We start from the raw sequence: 14,964 nt of genomic DNA, 5'->3' as shown, positions 1-14,964 counted from the left end.
ATGTGTGAAACTCCTCTCACTTCTGCTTTGCCTTGTTTGTCAAAAGCACTTTGTAAACTCTGTTTTTAAAGGTGCTACATAAATAAAGTTATTATTTTAAAGTTATTATATTTATCATCTGACATCCAGAGTAATTAAAGTCTTGTAGGTGGGTCTGCAACTCATTAAAGACAGAGGACTTCCCTTTAATATAAGAAAAAACTTCCAATTCAAAATGGTACTGAGTTTAAAATTGGAATATATTTACAATGAAATACACTCAAGGTTAAACAAAAAACTGCCATGAAGGACACAAAGCCACACACCTTTATCGCTGGTCGGGTCTTGCTTGAGGATGGACAGAGGGGAGCGCATGGGCGGCTTGCTGAGGGGGTGACGGCGACTCTTTTTGACCTCCTTTGGCATCTTCACCTTGGAGTAGCATGCCTGATGAAACACAAGATTGTTTCATGTTGTCATTATATTATTTTCTATATGAGGCAGGAAATACATTAAATATTTCCAATATGTTAAAAAGTTGATGACATTTGGTAAATTTGTGTAATTTCTGTTGGCAAGTAACTTATATAAATGTGTTGTTAGTACAAATGCAAGTTTTTGCATGTTTTTTCAGCATGTAGGCTAATTTGTTATGGCATATCACTATGATCATCAATCAAACATCCCTACATTACCTGCAACTGTGGTAAAAAAAAACATAACATTCTGAAGTCTTTCAGATCAGACAGTTACATGTTTGTGCAGTAAAATAACATTAACTGTAGCTGGAGAAAAATATAGGTGTGATGCCCTGTTGGACACAATAACTTGTTTTAATCGACTTAAAACTGAACAATCTGACATGGGTGGCACTTACATCAAGCTTGCTGTCTGCTGGGATGTCACTCTGTCTTGGAGTAAGAGGGTTCTCCACCTCTGGGTGACTGACCATGGCGCTGCCAGACGTAGCAAAATGCTCAAATGCTGCCTCAAATCCAGTGATGGAGTTATGGATATTTGACATCTTCTTCTGCTTTTTCTGCTTCTTTTTCTCAGTGTCCTCTGTCAGGTTCTGTGGTTTGGCCCCGGCTTCTTGTGCTGGCAAAGAGAAATTAAGAAGAAATCAGAACAATAACAATGATTGTCATGGCAAACAAAAAATCTAAAGCAACTAAATACTCCAAAGTAGGGCTGTCGTTGTTATATTAAACGAGTAATGAAAAAATAATGGTTAGATCAATAAAAAATAGATTAATCAATTAATTGAAAAAAATAATCGATAGATTAATCAATAAAAAAATAATTGTTAGGTGCAGCCCTACTCAGCAGGATTATTTATTGCTTGCAAACAAGAGCCTACATGTAGGAAAGGCAAACACAATACTGAAGGAAAATTGTTTACATTGCAGCATATAATTGAATACCAGTCTTTGCTACAAATAAGAGCATGTTTATCAGCAAGGTCAGAACACAGGTTGCAGCACTATTTCCCCCGGAAAAATACGACCGCATTGCATTGTGGTAGACGGGAGTTGAATGTAGTGTACATCGTATTTACTGTGCATTGTGGGCATTTTATAGTTCACCATATAGTAGATGAAATTAACAGCAGAGAATTCAGACACCACTACAAAATGGCAAACACACTATATAGTGCACTATATCCATGATAGGAGACGGTTTCGGACAAAGCTAAAGACACACAGAGAGACAGTACCAATACTTCTCCAGGCTTTTATCATTACTCTATATCATTGCAGTTTCTCTACAGTCACTCTTATATTATACTTCATTATGTTTTGGCAGCTACAAACACATGAGTATTTTACCACAATTCCCTTAACCATATTGATGGATCAAAAACTGTCTGAGATGTGATTTTTTTTTTTTTTTTTGATCAAGCCAAGTTGAGTTATCCATATTTTATGCTGCAGCTGCAGAAAGTTCTGCATTAACACCTCTAATTCAAAATAAAGTGCTTGTGTTGATTTTGATCACGTCCCATTGGAATAAAACCTCTCACCTTATTGTTGCATGCGATTGCAATTTTAAAAAAAACTGCATTCTCTTATTGCTCATATCGTTCTCACCGTCTACAGCTGGAGCCTCTGCAGCTTTAACAGCGGCCTCGGCAGCCTCCTGCTCCTCACGCTCCATGGCCTCCAGAGTCATCATGGCCTCTTTAGCTAAACGCTCCTCTCTCTCCTGCCTCCGCTGGGCCTCACGCTCCTCCACCTGACGCTGGTATTCGGCAGCATTCAGCTCAATCCCCTCCTGGGCCAGCACCTTCACCTCCTCCAGTTTTAGACGACGGACCTGCTTCATCTTCTGCATGGCTCTGGGTTGGGGTACAACGAGCAAAAAATAATTTTAATTCACATACTATGAATAAAAAACATCCTTTTGAGAGTAGAAGAAGCAGTAGTTTGATCTTTCACCTTCTCAAGACATTTGCACGGTAGCTGACACGGTGTTCCCTCCAGCGCTCTAGTTCGGGGCTGCTAAGCACAGTGGCCTTAAGGTGGTCCAACACTGTGATATCTTTGCCCTGCTTCCACAGCTCGTAGCGATCCGGCTGCAGGCAGCGCACAAACACGTCCATGGAGATCTTCACCATGTCTTTACGACAGGTACACTGGAGAAAAACAAGCAGATAAGGAAGAAGTTGTGGTGGAAAGGAGATGACTAGAAATTGCAGATTCCTTCTTTAAAGACTTTCTATTGACACAAAAGAGTCCCCTCCTGTCTGCAGACAAAGAAAAAACTGGTCAAATGTTAAAACTGGACCTGTACTTATACAGATTTCGAACATGGTATTGACATGAAAACTTTTTAATGTTCTACACAGACACAAACTACTATCCCCAGATGCACATCATCAGTCTTTCTTGTTGTGAAATTTCTTTGTTTAATACAAGTGACGGGTTTGGTGAGAAAAAATAACAGATAATATTCTACTCTCCGGACATATCATCAATCAGAATACAACACTTTCTGACACCACAGTCTTCCCTTTTTGGTAAATATAACTTCTTATGACTCAAACTTACTTAAGACCCCAAGACCAGTTTATTCACAGATTACTTATCTTCAAATGACCTTTTTAAGATAGCACAAATATAAAAAGTAAAAAATACACATTATACATATTTCATGGATTGTACAGTTATCATTACACAAAATACACTACAAAGTGACCAAAGAGTTAAGAATAGCTGCATGTAAGGCATGAAGCAAACTCTATGTTCCACCATACACCAACAAGCCTCCTCCTCAGGGGCAGGGTACTGGTGTTTGTATACACTTACCAGATATTTGACTGAAAATTCTACAGTAAGTAATAAAACAGGAGGTAATGGCATTTTTTACCTTACCAACTTAGCATTTTATTATACAGCCAAAGGAGCTACATTGCTCTGTTCCCTTGTGAAAGAGTTTAACTGCCATATCACAGCAAAATCTTATCAAAACAGAGTCTTGGGATTCAACTCTTGGTTCCCAGTAAATACAGGCAGCAAAAAAAGACTACACATAAGGCTGTGAGTGTACAGATTCATTATGAGATGTCTGCTAAAGGAAAGAACTAGAGATCTCTGTGACGCACATCTGCCTGTACCTTTTTCTGAACTTCTTTCAGTATATTTGCCAGCCTGATGAGCTGGGAGATTCGCATTTGCTCATGTAAACTCTGTAAACTGTATATTGCAATTAAATCCAGAAATGGCCAATGCTTTCTGTGAATTAATGTTTTATATTTTATTGAGAGCAAAACTTTGACATGATTTATGCATTGTCAGCAGCATCCTAATAGAGAGTAGCAGTGGGTGAGTAAAGAAATATTTTTTCTTTTCTTTGATCTAACTCTATGTGCCCCTTGGGGTGATCATAGAATAAGAGAAAATTGAACCAAATCAAATATTTAACATAAGTAAATTTGGATAAACCAAGTGTCACTTAGCAAATTATAAGGCAGTGATTTATTGGCGCACCACAGGATTATTAACAAATGAGCAGTGAGGACCTCACTTCTAAACAATGTTAACCCTGTTAACTATCTGTGTCATACTGATAAATTAGCCAAAAATAAAGAGTGGGAGAGGATGGTAAAGAACAGTCTCACAGCAGAAATCACACTTTACGGAGACATGATCCTTGAACTTAAAATCTAGTGTATTTACATCAAGAATATGCATGTTTTAAAATTAATACATCATTAGATTCATATGCATGAGAAGTGTGTTATATACTCTGCCAAGAATGTGTCTTTACTCTGCCCACCGAAGAGGTTTTACTCTTTGCATGAAAGAAGTAAACATAATTAATATGCACCAATTTTGCATTTGAAATACCATGTGTGCAAATCACATTAATTATGATACACCCAACACAACTTGATTTCATCCTAATTAGAGACGCAGTATGGAGGGCGATGCACTAGCAAGGCTACATTTTTGCAGCCAGTCTACAGGACTCACAACCTTAACAACAAATGATAGAGATTTTTGAATTATATTGTACCTATTACTGCGGTGTGGGGTAAGACAGAGTACTGTGTGTGAGAAAAGTAAACAGATTCAGGATTGCTAACTAATCTGAGCCTGGGACAACTCCTGCAGCCATTAAGACAGTTGTGCAACTGTTGTAGTCATAGATTGGAAAAAAAGATTGACGATGCATCTGTACACTGTACAAAAGAAAGGCCAAAATATCCCAGAAACAGTCACTGCCATCATGCGTTAGTGACACAATTGTGCGTCAGAGTATATGCAACTGGGATCTCTGTGGTATCAAGTTCCTGACTGTACACCCATCCAACGAATCCTGACCAGCGCCATCGATCATGAGCAAAACAACCGGCACATATCAATTAATTATAATGTCACACCCCCTTTTTATAGCATTGAATAACTAATTAAAACTTATCAGAAAAACACTTGAACATTCATCAGTGTGATGAAAAACTACCTACAACGACAGAAACCATCTTTAGGGCAAATGTATTGGTGTGTTACTTTGATGTTTTAATGTGTCCCATGTCCCATCTGCTAACATAGAGGAGGCAGGTTTATAACCTAAACTGCAGTCAGCCTTGTTTTGACTTTTCTTCTTGGGAGCTGTCATGTTGTCCATCATTAGATACAGTTTCTGACTGTAGTCTTAAGGTGTTTTCGCCATTTAAACAACATCATGTGCTAGTTTAGAGTGCTGCATGGGGTCACTTTTAAAGCACAAATCTGATGAGGACAACTTGCATAGAAAGATAGAAGCTGCGCTGAAAAGGTTTGGATGATACACCGTTCTAATCTCCATCTCTGTGAGGCCATAAGTGCGCAGTGAAGTGGCCAATAATTGGTGTCCCACGGGGTTGTAAATTTGCATCAAGCTAAAATATGGTTACGAGTAAAATATGGCAGGTAATAAGACTTTTGTAAATGTGGCAATGTGCAGATAGTTCAGAGGTAAATGAGAGTGATAGCTGCATCCTATAACCACTCACACCTCAAGGTGCCTCCACAAACTTTCATCACGGGTCAATGAATCATTCTGCTGACTAGGGAAGAGAGGAGCTGTAAAATGAACCACAGTGCTGAAGATAATAGCAGAACAGAGAGAAGTTTGGAAATGAAGGAACTAAAGACGAGAGAGAGAGAGCGAGAGAGAGAGAGAGAGAGAGAGATGAAAATATTTTCTTTTGTGCCTTGCTTGCTGTATTACATTCTGGCCCTATTATTTCCTGAGCTGTGCCGAGAACCTTATGTTCAATTACTGGTAACACAGCAGCTCACCCTCCCCAGCAAAACAATATCCAGCCTACATCTCATCTAGGCACCACTTGACAGACAGAAACATTAAAATATGGTGTCAAGTGGAGGGTGTTAGAGCGGAGAGTGGGAGGGCAGAGGGGGGCAAGTGAGAATGGTTACAGCTGATTGTTACCATCATGAAACCTTTTCTGAAAACAGCAACATGCCAGGAAACTACAAACGCAAAACAATACAAGATAAACATTGCTCTTACACTGATTGTATCTGGCAAAATATGCTATTTTCATTTGTAAAAGCAAAGGCTCATTTTATTTTTATGAAACTATTAAGAGGTTATGGAGATTGTTGCCATCGTCAAGGGCTTGAGGATGAGTTAAACTTTATTATCATATAAAAACTTAATTAGAGCAGGGAAACAGATTTGGGGATGTACAAGATCTGGGAAAACAAAAACTCGCCCTGAGGCAGGCAGTCAATGAGCCCTGAAGTATACTTGGGCTCCTAATGAAGCTAAATTGTTGGAGCCACAGAAAACCAAGAGCCTGGGGACTCTCTATGGATCACTGGACACAGTGGATGTGCCAAGTACTAATAACAAAACAGAGTTTTAGTCTGACCTGTCTGACCCGAACCGCGGTGGCTGAGAAAACTTGATCACCCCAAATTCTTTATGTTTGCTTTGATCACACTGTCGCAGATGAGGACAGAAATTAACAGTAGGGACCCGACAGACTTATCGGCTGAACATCAGTATCAGCCGATGTATCTGTTGTGCCACATCAATTTTGCACACGCTAAGAAGCAGGGCTCAAGACTAATGGCCACATACTTCAAGAAATGAGGAATACAATGACTGTTAGGCATTTGGGCTCTGTTATCTCACTGTTATGTGACGTGATGGCTTGTAGCAGTGAGTGTCCAGTTGCCCCAGGGACAATAGAAAACACCTTTTGGACAAACACAGACCTTCCCGGAACACCGTCAAGACAAAAGCATGCAGTAAACTTACCACTGTCATGTCAGGAAACACACCCTATTGTTTCCCTAATAATGCTACATTGTGAAAAACAAATCCATGTTAAAATCGGCAAGGGGAGAGCTGGTTAACATTAGCTCTAAGCAGCCAAACTGCAACTAACAGCTCCGAAGGCTGCACTGAGTTACAATAGGATGCAAGCTCTGCTCGGTAAAAATGAGAATTGGGCAAAGGTAAATTATAACATTCTCACAATGTGTTCAAATGTAATCCTGCTAAATGTAGTTTTTGGAGAGAAACTTGGATAAATACGGCTGTTTGAAGAAGAAATTTGTTGATGTTTTCTCAGCAACATAAAATAGATATTAGAGAGGGAATTATGCTATTTTATAAATTATATAATGCTTTGAAGCAATTATTTCTTTTGAAATATCTTTTTCACATGTCAGGTCATATTAAAGGTTGATTAAAACACACAACAATATGAAAACACTCGCTGTTTGCCGGATTGTTTTTTTAAATATTGGTATGGGTATCAGCCCAGAATTTCAAAATCAGCTCATCCTCAAAAAACAGAAAGATGATCCTAAGAATTAAGAATAATTGGAGAGGTAATTAAAAATAGTTAAGATGCAGAATGCAGAATACACTGCACAGCACGGCTGCAAATCATTCTGCTGCTCGTGCTGTTAAAACTTACTGTGAAATGGGACAAAAACTTCTCTGGCGCCTTAGTTGCTTTTGTCTGTTTATCAAATGTTTCTAACATTTTTCACATGCTGTGGAAAAACAGCTGCTCAATAAACACAATAGAAAAGGGGAGAATTAACTTTAAACAATAAGCAATGCAAAAAAGTTTAATTAGTAATTGATACATGGCTTTCGCAACTGTAGAAACTGTGTGCAAAAACAAACAGTAACAAACAGTATTTACAGCACTGAATTGCTGTATCAGTCAGGTTTATGTTTATGTTGCACCAAGATTTTCTTTGTAAATGTCAGTAATATTTCAGCTGTGATGAAACAGTGTCCACTGATCTCACTGTGTGGCTAGAAGTCCCTGTCCTTTATTACAATATGGCTGCTCTCCTATGGCAGTGAATGACGACAGAGCAGTCTGGGTGTTTCACAACTTGCCTTAAAACTGAAGTGGCAGATAATCATCTTTTCATGGTCATGGTCATGCTGGCAAAATATTGAAAATTTGAGCATTTTTCTGTTGTCACAACTTGTCTTGGGCTCTGTGCAGTTTTTGCTACAAAAACCATCATCCTCTTTTAGTGGACATAGGCTGCAAATACAAATTCAGTATGTTCAATCACAGCATATTCGGGTTTGCCAAAAAAAAGACGTCTGCAAACAGATGTAAAAAAAAAAAAAAAAAAGAGTGAGTCCTCTGCAATTCACTTTCAAGATGAAAAAGTGATGTGATTTAGTCTGGGAACTGGGAGGATGATTTCTGCTCCTCTCCCAGACAGAAAAATCACAGTGGAAGCCTGGGGGAACAGCAGCAAAGTGTGACGGAGCACCAAACGAACGCAAAGAGGCTTTCATTGAGAATGCTACAGACCCTGAACACAGAAAACTGTTAACATTCAGCAACATGATGGTATGGCAGACATAACTATTTTCAGAAATAATCTGTATGGTCCTTTTTGCCATCTTCAGTGGGCTCATTTCTGAGCTGTTTTCTAACAAACTTGCCAAAAAATTCCATGTGCAGTATGTAAATCAGTGTGGCTGCTAGTGCAGTGGCTTTCTTCTATATTTCTGTGAATTTAATTTCTGTTTAAACAACTAGTTTAACCTTTTCTCAGCACTTAATGGCACTTGCTGACCAGATCAAAAAGGGTTAAAAGTCCAAAGTTTTGGTTTAAATTAAACAAGGGACTGTTTTCAATTTCATGTTATGTAGACAAATGTTGAAATGACGCCTAGTGCATGATATTTTGGTTTGATATAAGCTGATATAAGCTGATTCCTACAATAGTCAATTAGAGTGAACAGCATGTCTGTTTGAAGTCATCTTAGATGCTGAACCCCTGAAATCCTTGGGAGAAAAAAAAAGAAAATGAAATGACTAATACCTAATACATATTCAGGACAGCTGAGGAGAAGGTTAATTAAGACTGCAATGTCCGAAATAATAGAAGTATAAGTAGATGCACACACAGCACGCAAGGAGTGCTGACAGTACGCCTGCTTTGACCGCAGGTGTGTGTTCGCTTGCTAAGTCAGACAGATGGGTCAGCAGTTGGGGAGCTTGTATTTAAGAAGACTGAGACATGAAGCACGCCAAAGCTCGCTCTCTTCTCTCCTTCCCTCTGTCGTGCGCTGGCAGCCCGCAAACGGTGACAAATTCGATCCCAAGCCCCATCGTTCACTGTCCTGTTTGGTGCTGACAGAATAAGGCTCGGCGGGAGAGGGAGGAGAGACAGCCAAGCGAGTTAACAGATGACTGCTTGAGCTTAAGACAGAGAGAGAAGGATAGGAAGAGTTGGAAAGGCCGAGAGAGAATGAGAGTAAGAGTGGGGGGCGAGCTATATTTTATATATATACACTTTCCAATCTCTCAGTGGAATTGCAGTGCAATATTTTTATGAGTCTATACATATATGGAGAGAGATGAGTACATTGTTTAAAGCTTACCAATATCATTTTTGCTATTTTCGGTTGTCAGACACAACAAAACTACAGCATAACGCTAAAACATGGGAGTAGCACTGAGTATATTGAACTGACTGTGGTTATGTTCTACTGCTTAGGAGTTTAGCTTTTCCTTTGTGAGAATAAAATGTTATTTCTTCTTTCAATATTCACATCGTCTCACTTTAAGGGCTGAGCTGTACTTAGTGTTACTTACTTTCAGACCTTAAAACAGGTGGTCCAATTTATGTGTCCAGGACTTGCAGGCCTTTGGAATTAAATATCAAAAGACGGCAACTAACTCCAGTAGATATATTAGCATTTTCTAAAGACCAAAAACCATCTAGATGCGCCTGTAGTAATTGCTCTAACTGCACTCTCGAGAACTAAAACTGTTGCCAAAAAAGTCACTTTAAGTTGCTGAGTTGGCAAATATTGCCGCCTTCAGCTAATGAGCACATACAGGAGGGCCACAGTGAGCCAAAAACCAGATAATTTAGTGTGATTTGCTTTTTTACTATTAGTTTTTTGTACGGTAGTCAAGAAAAAGGCTTTGGTAACTGCCAAAAAAATTCCAAAGGACTCAAGACATTTAAGTTTCGTTAAAGGGCCCACTTATTAATGAGGATGAGAAGAAATAAGATAAAGGCGGCGAGTGTAATCTCACAGGTCATGTGCCATTTCTGACAGCCACTGAAGAGGCGTCGAGCCTACCTTCTTACTCAGAATGATTCATGAGTGAGGGAGTCTGAATGGGTTCAAGGTCTTGCTCGAGGACAAACGGTACAAGTGCCAGTGGGACTGAATTTAAGCAGCTCTGGTTATGGGGACAATCTCTATAACCACTATGCTACCACATCGCCCCAAGAGAATAAAAATGTCTGAGTAAAAGACGAAGAGAAAGAAGTGGACTGGCAGAAAGAGCCTGTCTCATTGGCCGAACTGTTCTCTTTCATTCTCCTCTGACTGTGTGTGGTGCTGCGCTGTCGATTTCTCGACTCGGATTAGCAGTGCAGAGTGGACCACTCTTCTTTATCGCACTGAGACAAGTGTAGTGGGGATGCTCCCTTGAGCACTGAGCTGGGTGGAGGGAAGACTGCTGGAGCCTGGACTACTGGTTCTTAAATTACAAGTGGCCACATGGGTAAAGTTGGAAGGCCGAAAATGAGAAAGAGGGAGAAGGGAGGGAGATGTAGTTCTGAAAACTGGCACCTCATAAATCTGACATGCAGCCAAGTATAGAGAAAGCTGGGTTAAGGGACTCACACACACATATGTGAATACTCACACAAGGAAAGAGGGGGGGAACTGAACAGGAAAATGAAGTGGCTGTACAGAAAAGAGACAAGGGGGGAGGTTCTTCCAGAGGACATTGTAGTTGGGCTCCTGTCCACAACCAACCCATGCCCTGTCAATTTCATGCTCAGCAGCCCACAGGCAAGGAGGCAGCTTGCGTCAATGGAAGGATGCGAGGGTACGGTTAGTGTTGGTAACAGATGGTGTGCAGCAGAGAACCAGACGCTGCTTTTATATTTCGATATAATCTATTACTTTATTCCTTCAGAGAATCAAACAGCCAAAGCAGGAAGGCTGCAAAGTCGCTGCTGAATCACACATCGGATCACAACTATTCAAGTGAAGTGTCTACATTTTCCTGCAGCATGTCTATGTGATGATGATATTGATGGAGGTTACCATATGTTTTGGTTCACTTTAAGATTTAAAGATCCAAAAATGAACAGTTTCCCATCATTTATGAGACTTTCTTTAACTTATTTAGATTTTACTATATGTCATCTCTTTCAGCGTTACTCTGATTTCTTCTAATTTGCAGGGCTGATAATATGCCACTGAAGTCTGTCTTATCTTACCTGGGTTGCCATTTTTCCATAGTCCACCCAGCGCAGCGTGGCAAAATTTGTGGACTCTGCGCAGTTGAAGCCATGGTTGAAGCCAGCATGGTAGCCGTAAGGAAAGGTAACCATAAACTCCCCTTCATTCTGAGTTATCTGTTCAAAGAGAGCAAAAGAAATTAGAAAAAGACTTACAAATCTTAAAAATGTTACAATTCTTAGCTTATAGGAGAACTATGGTTGCCAAAACAAAAACGCAAATGGCCACATCTTTGGTCCTGGGCTACTGTGGGAACAAGAGGAAAGAGGAACCGCTCCATATGTAGATATAAACTGCTCATTCTAGGTGAACAGAAACACAAAGGTTCTTAGTTGTGATTATAAACTAATGAAAACATAAGTCATGAATATTATATTCCATTTCTTGAAATATTTTCAACTATAGCCTACTGGACCTTTAATGTTTTCATGTGTGAAAAATAAACAACAAAAAATACTTAAATTGCCAACTCTATTCTGTGAACCTAATTGCAACTGAATCCCTATCAAATTTGTCTGAAGATAAAGAAAATCCCTTGCTGCATTTAGTTCAGTGGAGCATCAAGTCCAATGAAGACAACTGTGCATCTCATAAACTGGCTGGCTAAATAAAAACTAATTAGGTCTCTCATCAAGGACACTATTAAAATCTTCTTTTTAATTAGTTTGGGAGACAACATGAGTTTCTTAAGTTTTTGTTCAGTCATTATAAATATTGTCATTTCTTGGCATGTTTGATATTCCTTAATGGATATTTTATTTTGTTTTGTAGCATAATTTTAGAGTTTTTTAATGTACAAAGTCATGTGAAAACCTTTAACACCTTTTTTAGTTGTTTTTTTTTTTACAAATTTTACTTTTAAGAAATTGTAATTAAAAGTAATACTTCTTTAACTTTGTTGTGTTCCTATTCTACATGTCTGAGTGCTGAAATTGCCAGTTATACGCGTATGCTACTAATTTACTTTAACCTTATTTATGACGTATTGTATTTGACTGAAATATTTATATAGTTAGTACTTGCAGCTGACTCCCAGTTTTTAGACTGTTAAAGTATTATCTAATGTAACATGTATTCTATTATGACTCATGAGTCTCACATCCACTATAATTTCAAATTCTCAGCAACAACTTTTCTCCAAACTTTTCTGGCTTGCGAACAAATTAATTCTGCCTAACATGACTGCTGCTCCAAGGGTTGAGTGTCTTCCCATGAGCTCAGTGCTGTTATGAGAAATGTTTAAAAATGTGAGGGCAAGTTAAGCACATTCTTTTTTAATGCGTTGCCCCAAAACTTAAGCCCTACATGTCTGGCTTCAGATCGCAACTCCTTTGTGAAGCCTGGATCCAGGAATTCAAGAGACACATCAAGCCAGGCAAGGTGACAGGCATGAGGGGAGAAACAGCGGTAGAAGCTGAGAGTGAGAGGCAAACTTCCTCAACTAAAGGCAGTGGTTCAGATATCAAATATCCCTTTTTGCTCTTGCAAAATGCAAGACAATGGTTTTATTTTTGCACATGAATCGATGGAGGTACTGTAGGTGTATAACGAGTAACATGTTCGCTGTGATAATGACGTCCTGAGGGGGGTGAAGAGATAAATGGCGCTGGATGGGGGGGACGTCTGCTGACAATGGAAAACTTTATATGCATGCTCTGTGCCACTTTTTTCCCCCTTCAATATTCAATTAATTTTTCTTACTGTGAAGTTTTATATTGCCTACTGAATACATAAAAAACAAAGAGGAATGCCAATCAATTTCCTACGACAGACACGACAGAAGATCATTACTCATACTGTATCATTAGTGCAGCCTGGAGCAGTTGTGATGTTTGCGTCAAAGAAAGCTGAGCCACTAACCTCCCTTGCGTTGTCATCCGTCATTCAAAATAAGCCACCCTCTTCTTACACAAGACCCATAAATGTTATATATTTCAAGCTTCGTTATTATTGTAGTATCAATGTCTTGGCCACGTCTCAATGCAACTGAGTATGAGTGTGTAGATGCTAACTGAAAAAAAATGTTGTTTTCCTTATTTTACATCTATGTCTTGTCACTTACGTGATGAAAATTGTCCTGTGCTTATGCTGTGTAAATTATTTTATACAGGAAAAACATGAAAGTTAATGTTGTTAGCCATGGCAGATTAAGCAACTTTGCATACGCACAGGTGTGTGCATATCTGTGTGTTGCTATGATCTGCATCTCTCTGTGTCCTGGCTGTGACGACAATAATCCAGTCCAGTCAGTCTAGATTTATTAAAGTCTTGTGACCAGGGGATCACTCTCTTCACTTATGTTTTAAACTAGACACTTGTGTTGGCAGAAAATAGGGAAAACATTGACTGATGAGTGACATTGTGTCAATCCACTAAAAAAAGGCAGGCAAGTGGCTCTACCTTCATGCATGCATCATGACTGCCATTCAATACTGGCTAAAGCAAAAATGTAGAAGCTTCTAACAATAATACAGAGATTGTCCCCTATGCTCAGAAAATAAATGATAATAAAATGCCCTCATATTTCATGCAACAGGGGCTGGTCTGCACTCACCCTGTCAAAAGGAATGCCATATTTCTTCAGGATGGAAGGAGATATCAGCGTCATCTTGTGGCGAAGGAAGGCATCGCAACCTTGGGAGCTGCCGGGGAAAAAGCCTGCAGGGGGTGACAGCAAAAATGAGACATTTACGATGTATTTTAGTGACGGTCCAGGTAGACCTAAAATATATGATAAAACCATGACAAATTATACAATACCCTGAGGCTCCAAGACAACAAACAGTATGTAACTTATGAGCAGTTCACCTGTCCTCAGCAAAATCTGTCCATCATACTTTGTGAAATTCCGATTAATGTCAACATTCAAGTTTTCAGGCAAGGCATGGTAGCACTTCTACAAATACATGTTGTAATGCATGACTTAATCGCCAGCAAATGTTGTTGATTGAAATTTAAGATTAAAATGTTAGAAGAAACTCTTGTTGTTTATGTGAGGTGTGATCCAGTGACAAAATGTAGCTAGCGACTGTTCAGCAGAAAACTGGGGGAATGTTCAGTAATTTAAAGGTTATAAATTAAGAGCTGACAGTGATGCAGCAGTTGGTCTTGAAAACTTTTAATTATCATGATGATTTCTTGGTCTCACAGTCCCCTGATGTTACGATGCACAGCCCTGTCGTCATTGCCTATTGCCTGTTGCCTGGCACAGGCGAACTTCAGTGAAGGGAAAACTTTGAATGACATGGTGATTGTATGGTACCTTTATTTTTACTGTATAAGTATATGACTGGACTATTTTTACAATCATTTATCTCACTTGGTTTAAGGAATTGTGTGTCTTTTAATCTTAGTTTTTTATAGTGTTGTTTGTTGTATGAGCAACATCCACAGACAATAAACATTTTCTGATTCTGATTTTGATTTGTTATGTTATCAACATTTCCACTGTTAAGATATTAGATAATTCTTTGGTGATATGATTCTGCTTTATGAGTCTTAGTTGGTGAGTAACTGTTAAAAGAATGCCAGATAAGCAATGCCATTAAAAAGAACTCTGCAGCAGAAATGTAGCTGTGTTAACTATAATATTGTTAATCCCACAACCTGGAAAAGGAAATCCAGTTTCCCCTTGAAATGGGGGTGAATTAATTTGTTGCCTAAAGTGTGAAATAATCACATTACCGCTGTGCATGTCAATGCATT

At 39.0% G+C, this 14,964-nt stretch overlaps 1 protein-coding gene across 1 annotated transcript in view; it reads right to left on the bottom strand.

Moving 5' to 3' along the window:
• Positions 1 to 14,964, bottom strand: part of kdm4b (lysine (K)-specific demethylase 4B) — a 60,380-nt gene that overhangs the window by 19,271 nt on the left and 26,145 nt on the right. The window contains exons 7-12 of the mRNA XM_088077630.1: positions 13,814 to 13,917; positions 11,238 to 11,375; positions 2,418 to 2,614; positions 2,070 to 2,317; positions 857 to 1,077; positions 306 to 426 (exon numbers count right to left, since the gene is read on the bottom strand). Of these exons, the coding sequence (XP_087933756.1) occupies positions 306 to 426; positions 857 to 1,077; positions 2,070 to 2,317; positions 2,418 to 2,614; positions 11,238 to 11,375; positions 13,814 to 13,917 (1,029 nt within the window). The remainder of the gene's footprint in view (positions 1 to 305; positions 427 to 856; positions 1,078 to 2,069; positions 2,318 to 2,417; positions 2,615 to 11,237; positions 11,376 to 13,813; positions 13,918 to 14,964) is intronic.

This window comes from Plectropomus leopardus, chromosome 5, assembly GCF_026936395.1.
Source record: "Plectropomus leopardus strain MGB_pleo_1.0 chromosome 5, ASM2693639v1, whole genome shotgun sequence".
NCBI lineage: Eukaryota > Metazoa > Chordata > Actinopteri > Perciformes > Serranidae > Plectropomus > Plectropomus leopardus.
This window is presented reverse-complemented; position numbering and strand designations above follow the sequence as displayed.